This window comes from Triticum urartu, chromosome 2 (assembly GCF_003073215.2).
Source record: "Triticum urartu cultivar G1812 chromosome 2, Tu2.1, whole genome shotgun sequence".
NCBI lineage: Eukaryota > Viridiplantae > Streptophyta > Magnoliopsida > Poales > Poaceae > Triticum > Triticum urartu.
Genome location: NC_053023.1, coordinates 738,334,491 through 738,342,481, shown reverse-complemented (window position 1 = coordinate 738,342,481; position 7,991 = coordinate 738,334,491). Strand labels below are relative to the sequence as shown.

Here is a 7,991-nt window from a genome sequence, read left to right as displayed (position 1 = left end):
GGCCGAGCAGCACCGCCGCCATCGGGAGGCCCCCGCACCCCCCAAGAGCGAGCGGGGAAGGGACGGCCCGCCGCCGCCAGCGCCGCGCGGGCAGGGCCCGTCGACTCTGGCCGGCGGCGACGGGGAGGAGGCCGAAGGAGAGGGGGAAGGGGGCCGCCCGTCGCCCGCGGGGGGGGGGGGGCGGGCGGGGGGGTGGGGGCGGGGGGGGGGGGGAGGGGGGGGGGGGGGGGGGGGGGGGAGGGGGCCGGCCGGCGGCCGGGGGGGGGGGGGGGGCGAGCGGGCGGATGGGAGCGCGGGGGAGGGGAAGGGGGAGGGGAAGAGGGAGGCGGGGAGAGCGCTGCTGGCGGGTGGCGGCGGCAGGAGGGGGCGGCCGGCGGCAGCGGGGGTAACCCTAGTCGCAGGAGCCGCTACCTCCCTCCTTTAGATCTCCCCTTCCTCAAAGGGAGATTATCCTTGCGTGTTATATTTGTGGTATATATATAAAAAATTATCTCTAGTTGCCTCACGCTATCTTACAGTCCAAGGCCAGCCGCTGGCATGAACATGGAGAACGTGAAGCTATCCATATGTGATGCCAGTCCCTGCAACATCTCTCAGCCAGAACAAGGAAAATGACTGCATAACTCGTGCTGCTCAAATTCGATGTATTCGCAGCAAACCTGTGCAACCAATAGAATATCGTAAGGTCCTGCTTGGATTGAGTGTAATGTTTACGTGCTTTTCGGTATATAGCTTAAGGTTGGGCTAAACAATAAGGATCACACAAAAAATACCCCTGTTAGAATAAATCCGAGGCGCTTCGTCGATCTACTGAGGATCAAGCAATCACACGATCACGACACCGAGATTTGTTAACGAGGTTCACCGAAATGGCTACATCCCCGGGGCCTGACTACGGGCGCTCCTCTCCGTGACACCGTCACAATACCACACCCTGGCCGCCCGGGCGCCGGCTCCCCCGCGTGCTTGTGCTATTATGTTGGCATATGTTACATCGTGTGTCTATCCCCGCTATATAAAAGAGGCCTAGGATACAAGCGTTCTACTAGGACACGACTCCATATCCTATCTAAACACAATACAACTACAAGTTCAACTATAACCTATCTTGTACACAATATTCAACACAACTCTAACAACCCCTCAACCCAAGCAGTGCCGCTGCGCTCTAGAGTCAGTGACGCTGGCCTGAACTCGTGAGCCGCCGGAGCCTGCCATGCATCAGGAGCAAACAACAAAGCTCTGATGCCAACTGTAGTTGCAGTGGCGCTGAAGAACACAACACGAATTTTACACTGGGAGACACACCAATTGTACACTGGGAGGCCTTAATCAATTCTTAACTGAAAGCGAAGGAATTGGCTTGGGGCCTTGGCCGTTACATGCCACAGGCCACGGCCAGCATCGTTCACAGGCAAAGGTGCGTTTATTTTTCCCTAAACAAGCACTAGCTAGCTAGCTAACCGAGAGAAAAACGAGATTAACTAACAATCCAAGTACACACACGAGATCGATTTGAAAGGTTGTCTAAAATCATGTCCTGAGTCACGTTAATTATCATCAGAAGAAAACATTAACCTGCGGTGATAACTCGAAGGTCGCCTGGCCATGTTCAAGCAGTGGCTCCATGTTCCTAACAGAGCCAAGACATCCGCTTAGCTTCGCTTAATTTGTTCGCCTAGCTCACTGGTATTAGGTAATCTGCAGAGTTACACCAAGAGAGCTGTGAAGGAAGAAATGGAATGTAAAGCAGAACAATAAAAAAACCAGTACCGAGGAAGTAATGAACTGAAGGTGACATACTCGTATGTTGGTTGGACGTGGCCGAGACGTTTCTTGCTTTCCTTTTTTTCACACCACCCCTTCAAACTTGGACACTCTAAAATATACAGATCCTTGAGGTTGGTGAGTTTACTGATGCTTTGCGGGAGAACTTCAATCTCGCGGCATCTGTTGACGGAAAGCTTCTCAAGAGAGGTGAGATCTCCTAATACTTCATCAAGTTTACGTAAATCCTGGCAGGCACTTAAGTGCAGAGACTTGAGAGAGGTCAGTTTCTGTATGATCCCCCAAAGATGTTTGACATCTTCACAGGACACGATACTCAGTTCCTGGAGAGAGGCGAGGTGACCCATGTATTCTGGTAGTGAACTAGTGTCGTCAGAATCAACCCCTAGCAGTAGCAGTGCATGGAGGGAACACTTCTCAATAGTTAACTTGTGGAGGACACAGCGGTGGTGAAACAGACTCCACTGGTATATAGGCATAGAGCAGCTTTTGGCCACCAGTTGAGAAGGGCCCTCCTCTTCATATTCATATCCTTCATGCTTTTTCCCTTGATCATATTCTGATATTACCCGTTTCGAAAATTTACATTCTGATATTACCAGCTTCTGAAATCTCGTGGAGAGAGTTTCAAACCTCAAGCGGGGACATTTGTGTACGACCAGTTCATCAATAGCTGAGGAAGCAAGCTTTTTACCAGCACTGCTGTGTGTGGTGTTGAATTCTTCCAGTAGAGGCATATCTTCTATTGTAAACTTTATTGGTTTGTTCCCAATCAGGTAACCGGCGTTAATTCGCTTGATGCTGGCCATCCTCCTCACAACCAAGTGCTGCAGGTTAGGTAACATGTCAAATGGTGGCAGGATGTCGCAACTCGGGAAGCCTTCCATGGTAACCTTTACAAGATTAAGAAGTTTAGCCTTGGACAACCAATGAGTGTGGAATATTTTGCCCCTATAACCATGTAGCTCAAGGCACTGCAGATTTTGTGGTGGCATGAATGCTTCTAACAAATCATTGTCCTTGACCGAATTGTCAGGTTTATTCTTCTCCACTGAGCTGTCAGATTTTTTCATCTCCACAGAGACCTTGGGTTCAATCTCCTTGACGGACCTGTCAGGTTTATTCTCCTCCACAGAGACCTCAGGTTGAATTTCATTGACGAAGACGGACTTGTGAGGTTGATTCTCCTCAATGGAGACCTCAGGTTGAATCTCCTCAACGGACCCGTCAGTCATAGAGACCATAGGTTCAATCTCCTCGGCTGACCCGCGAGGTTTGTTCTCCTCCACAGAGACCTCATGTTGAATCTCCTCGGCTGACCCGCGACCGCAAGGTTTGTTTCTCTCCACAGAGATCTCAGGTTCCGTCTCCTTAACTGACTTGTCAGGTCTATTATTCTCCACCGATACCTCAGATTCATTCTTCTCCACGGGCCTGTCAAGTTTATTCTCCTGCACAGAATCCTCAGGTTCATTACCCTGTACGGACCTGTCAGGTTTATTATCATCCACTGACTGGACAGGTTCAGAGTCCACAGTCCAACAAAGCTTCAAATTCTGAAGTTTTGATTTCTCTACCAATTTTATTCTCTCAGCTTCCTCCAAACACTTCATTTTCTCAAGACATCTTATCTCCAACACTTTTGATGTTACATCCTGTAGCTGTACATAGTTGTTAATATTATCATCAACACCAACTTCAAACTCGTAAATTTCCAGACCGTCGCAGTCCCTCAAAATTACTGACTTCAGAGAGTCCATTTTAGTCATCCATGTTTCTAATTTTTTCAGTCTAATGCAGCCTGAGAGGTCCAGTGTATCCAAGCTATGCAAGCCACTCAGACTTTCAGCTAGATCACAAAGAAAAATGTTATGAGATAAATCCAGATGCTCTAGACTGTGCAAGCTGCTGATACATCCAATATATTGTTCAAGAAAAGATCCAATCTGTTGAAGATTTTCCTTTTCTGACAGGCGGTAAGAGAGAGGGTTCAGAAACATGGATATGTTTAAATACCGGAGTCCACTGAGATTGCCCAAAACCCCTTTTAGCTCTTCAAGATAGCCGTGGTCAGCACCATAGCAGCAAGGGTGTGACAAGTTCAAATGCTGGAGACTGGTAAGGCCACCAAGAGCTATCTTGATCCCTTCGAAACAACACCAAAATGATAAATCTAGATGAACCAATTTTGACAGATTTTTAAATGATCCCGGCAGCTTTGAGAGTTTACAGCAGCGTGACAGATCAATATGCAACAAATTTGTTAGCCCTCCAAAGGATTCGGGTAGAGCTACCAGTCCAGAGCAACCTGACAAGCCAATATGCTCCAATTTTGGTAGCTTCCCAAATGATTCTGGCAGCATTTTTAATCCATAGCAGCGGGACAGATCAATATGCAATAAATTTCTTAGATCCCCAAAAGATTTGGGAAGAGTTACTAGTCCAGAGCAACCTGATAAGTTGATGTTCTTCAAACTTGCTAGCTTCCCAAATGATGGTGGCAGTTTTCCTAGACTAGAGCAGTTAGATAGGTTGATATGCACCAACTTTATTAGCTTTCCAAATGACCCTGGCAGAGTTACTAGGACAGAACAACCTGACAAGTTGAGATGCATCAAATTTGCCAGCTTCCCAATTTTTTTGTTCAGATTTTTCAGTGCACGGCAACCTGATAAGTTGACACGCACCAGATTTATTAGCGTCCCAAATAACCCAGGCAGATTTTCTAGTCCATAACAGCCTGATAAGTTGATATACCGCAGATCTTTTAGCTCCCCAAATGATTCAGGCAGAGTTTCAAGTCCAGAACAGCCTGATAAGTTGATATGCAGCAGCCTTTTTAATTCCCCAAATTTTGCTGGCAGACCTACTAGTCCAGAGCAGCCTGATAAATTAAGATACCCTAATTGCTCAACTGAACAGATCGAATCTGGTAGCCTCTGTATGGCCGTCCTCTCTAAATTCAAGACACGCAGGCAGCTGGGAACTGAAAATGAATCATCACTTAGGTCCATTTCACTACAGAGGAAACAATGTATCACGCTTATTTTCCGGGCAGGTAATAATGACTTGGATGGCCAGGCGTCACATTCGACTATCACTACATAGCGGCAGTGTTCAGTCACACTAGAGTCCTCTGGATCGTACACTTCCTCCAGATCGGCTTCTATAAGATTTCGTCCGAATTGAAGGATACTGTCGTGCATCTTGAATAATATTTCCGTCGTGTCATCCTTTCCACTGGCCTGCAACAAAGGAATGACACATAAATGCATTAGTAATGGATCTTCTGTTGTAATCATTCTTATCTTTGCGTAATAAACATCTCTTTCAAAGATACTGTTTGGATACTACTGGTCTCGTTGATGCAATTAAACTGAGGCTCCACTAGCTACAGATAGGAAAAAGTCCTGTACTCCAGCTGTGTGCAGTCCTCCATACACAGTTGATAAATTACCGAACAGATTTCTTATATTATAACTCTATCATTCCTAAAAATGCTAGTCAGAGTATGATGCAAAATGTGTTGTCTGCAGAGCCACATAAACGTGTCCTAATGTGAGTTGCCTCGCGATGAAATTAGGAAAGCGTAATTGCTTTCAGTAGAGATGTATATCACTTTCATCAAACCAAAAGAATAGGAAATGAAATTTCTTAGATGAATTTGGTCACTCACCGGTGGCAAGTTGGCAGTTTGCAGGAATGACATGTCCAAAAGCCTCGTAATATACTCCTCGGCAAGTTTTATAGCCGAAATAGTACCGTCAGATGGCTCAATAAGACCGAGAGCTATCCATTGATGAATCAGATCTTCTTTGACTAATCTTTGATGAGCTGCCACGTATGAGAGGGTGCAGTAAGCTACACATAATCTCAAATTTGGTGGCATGCTTCTGTAGCTCAATTCCAAGGATAGATCAACAGCGTTATCTGACCAGAGACTTTTATCCAGTAGTGTCGGCCATGCTTCATAATGTTTGAACTTTAGCAAGCGGCCAAATAATTGAGCCGCTAATGGCAAACCCCCACAGCGCTCTGCAATCGCTGGTGCTATCTGCTCCAATTCCTTCTTGGTGGATGGATCCTTGGAACCACCCGCCAGTTGCTTGATTATTGTGCAGCACATGTCCTTACTCAAAAGATCTAGAGTGTGTACATGAATCACAGAATCTGTCCATGTTTGTGTTGTTGTTGCCACTACAATCACCTGACTGCCCTTGCCATCTACAGAAAACATCTGCTTCAAGGGCTCCCACTCATAGGAAGCCATAAATAAGTCATCTAGAACGACGAGTACCTTCATGCCATTGAGTAGCTTATGAAGGCGGTCCCTTATAGAGTCCATGTCGTCCTCTGAAGCATGGCTCAACTCTTCTTTCCCAGATAATTGAGAAATTATCGACTTGCCTATTTCATGCAATTCCAGTGAGTTATTGACCCATGCCCGAGAATAGCATCTGAATCGGACATCGTTGAAAACCATTTCTGCTACTGTTGTCTTGCCTACGCCTTCCTCACCAGCGATGAGAAGAATGATGGGCTCTTCACTCGGGCAGCGTGCAGATAGCTGAGCAATTATCTTCTCTCTATCTTCATCTCTTCCTACAATAGCACCTACAGTAATTGGATTTGATGCACGATTTTTAACTTGGAAATCATTCCACTCCTTGAGTACCCCCTTCAGTATTTCTTTAATCTGCTTCATCTTCTCAGGGAGCTCGACACTCTTCGTCGTCGTCTGTCAAGAAATCAATCCTCACGATTCAAGATCCGTCGGAACCCTATTAATTGGCCACCAAAATTATGGAGCAGATACAGCTAGCATACCTTTCCTGTAGCCGGTGTCCCTGCGGCGGGTTGCATCTTGAACTCGTCCACGAGGTCCGAGACCCCGTTGGCGGCGGTCCTGACCTTCTTCACCCACTCTTTCCCGGACTTGGACTTGAAACCGTCCCATAATCTCTCCTTGTCGACCATCGCCGCATGCATGGCCTCAAGCGTGTCCAGCATTTCCCGCAGGTCGCCTGTGGACTCGGTGGCCTCATCATCACCGATGGCGGATCTCAGCTTCGTGCACGTCCTTTCCACGATGGCTTGGTCCGCCATGGCCTCTTGCTTCAAAGGACAGCTAGCTCTGTGCGCGGGTTGAGTGGTAGGTGGGGGAGAGGATGGCCTCCTACGGGCATCTAGTACCATAATGGGGAAATTTGACCCTCAAATGTCCGCACATGCGTACAATCAGTGTCGGGTGTGTCAGTTTCAAGCCCCATTTTGTTCATAAATACTCCCTCCGTAAACTAATATAAAAATGTTTAGATCACTAAAATAGTGTTCTAAACGCTCTTATATTAGTTTACGGAGGGAGTACATCGGATCTCTCACTTTGTTCGTAAGTTTGTCCGGTCACATGCATGCAATTGATGGAGATGAAGAGAGAAAAAAAATGGTCCGTGGTGAGCCACATCCTATATTGCTGACACACCCGAACATTTTCATATCCTCCCCATGTATGGACTGAGCATGGAGTTTGCGGACAACTTAGGCAAATGAGGACAGAGTGAGGGGTCTGGTTTGATGAATTTTTCCTTTCTCTCTTTTGTCCAATTATTTGAGGAGGATATCTCAGGTTGTAGATGTTCTAAGGGTATCTCCAATAGGGCGTACATCCAAACGGACACACCAAACAATAGCGGACATGTCTGGATGTGTCTACGGACATGGCTACAGGAGCCGTCATCCAACCGTGCGCATCAACTTTCGCCCATGTTTCTTTATGTCCACATTGCTCAAATAATTATAGATAAATAGCATAATTTTTGAAGTAGTGAAAATATTCAAATGTAGCACCAGTTCAAATTCAGATATTACATTGAAATAAAATAGTTTAAACTTCAATTCAACTTATGGGCACACATTGTTGGAAGTAAACCCGACGTCCAGTCCGACTACATGTGTGTGTACGTGTTCAACTAGTGCACCAATTAGTATCCTTGTAGGATTATTAGTATTCTTGGCTGATTCGGTCTAGGAACTACGGCAGCCTAGCTGATATTTATACCCATGTAGACCCCCTGTAAACAGTACCTTGGATTTGTGAAGTAATATAAATCAAACCAGGAGCGATACGCTCCTGTGGCAATCAGCCGAATCGTCTACGCGTACGTTACTACTAGTAGCGCTGTAACGATCAAAGCAAAGATCGT

At 46.5% G+C, this 7,991-nt stretch overlaps 1 protein-coding gene across 1 annotated transcript; it reads right to left on the bottom strand.

Annotated features, from left to right (window-relative positions):
• Nucleotides 1-1,277: 1,277 nt before the first annotated feature.
• LOC125540345 (putative disease resistance protein RGA3) lies at nucleotides 1,278-6,957 on the bottom strand. The gene is made up of 4 exons (XM_048703955.1): nucleotides 6,616-6,957; nucleotides 5,465-6,526; nucleotides 1,804-5,033; nucleotides 1,278-1,701 (listed from the first exon to the last, which is right to left on the bottom strand). The coding sequence occupies exons 1-4, from the start codon at nucleotides 6,892-6,894 to the stop codon at nucleotides 1,656-1,658; spliced, it is 4,617 nt and encodes a 1,538-aa protein (XP_048559912.1). The 5' UTR covers nucleotides 6,895-6,957; the 3' UTR covers nucleotides 1,278-1,655.
• Between the last annotated feature and the right edge of the window lie 1,034 nt (nucleotides 6,958-7,991).

Coding starts and splice junctions, on each gene's coding strand:
- LOC125540345 (XM_048703955.1), bottom strand. CDS start 6,894: ATGGCGGACCAAGCCATCGTGGAAAGGACGTGCACGAAGCTGAGATCC. Junction 6,527..6,615: donor GGACACCGGCTACAGGAAAG/GTATGCTAGCTG, acceptor ATTTCTTGACAG/ACGACGACGAAGAGTGTCGA. Junction 5,034..5,464: donor AAACTGCCAACTTGCCACCG/GTGAGTGACCAA, acceptor CCTTTGTTGCAG/GCCAGTGGAAAGGATGACAC.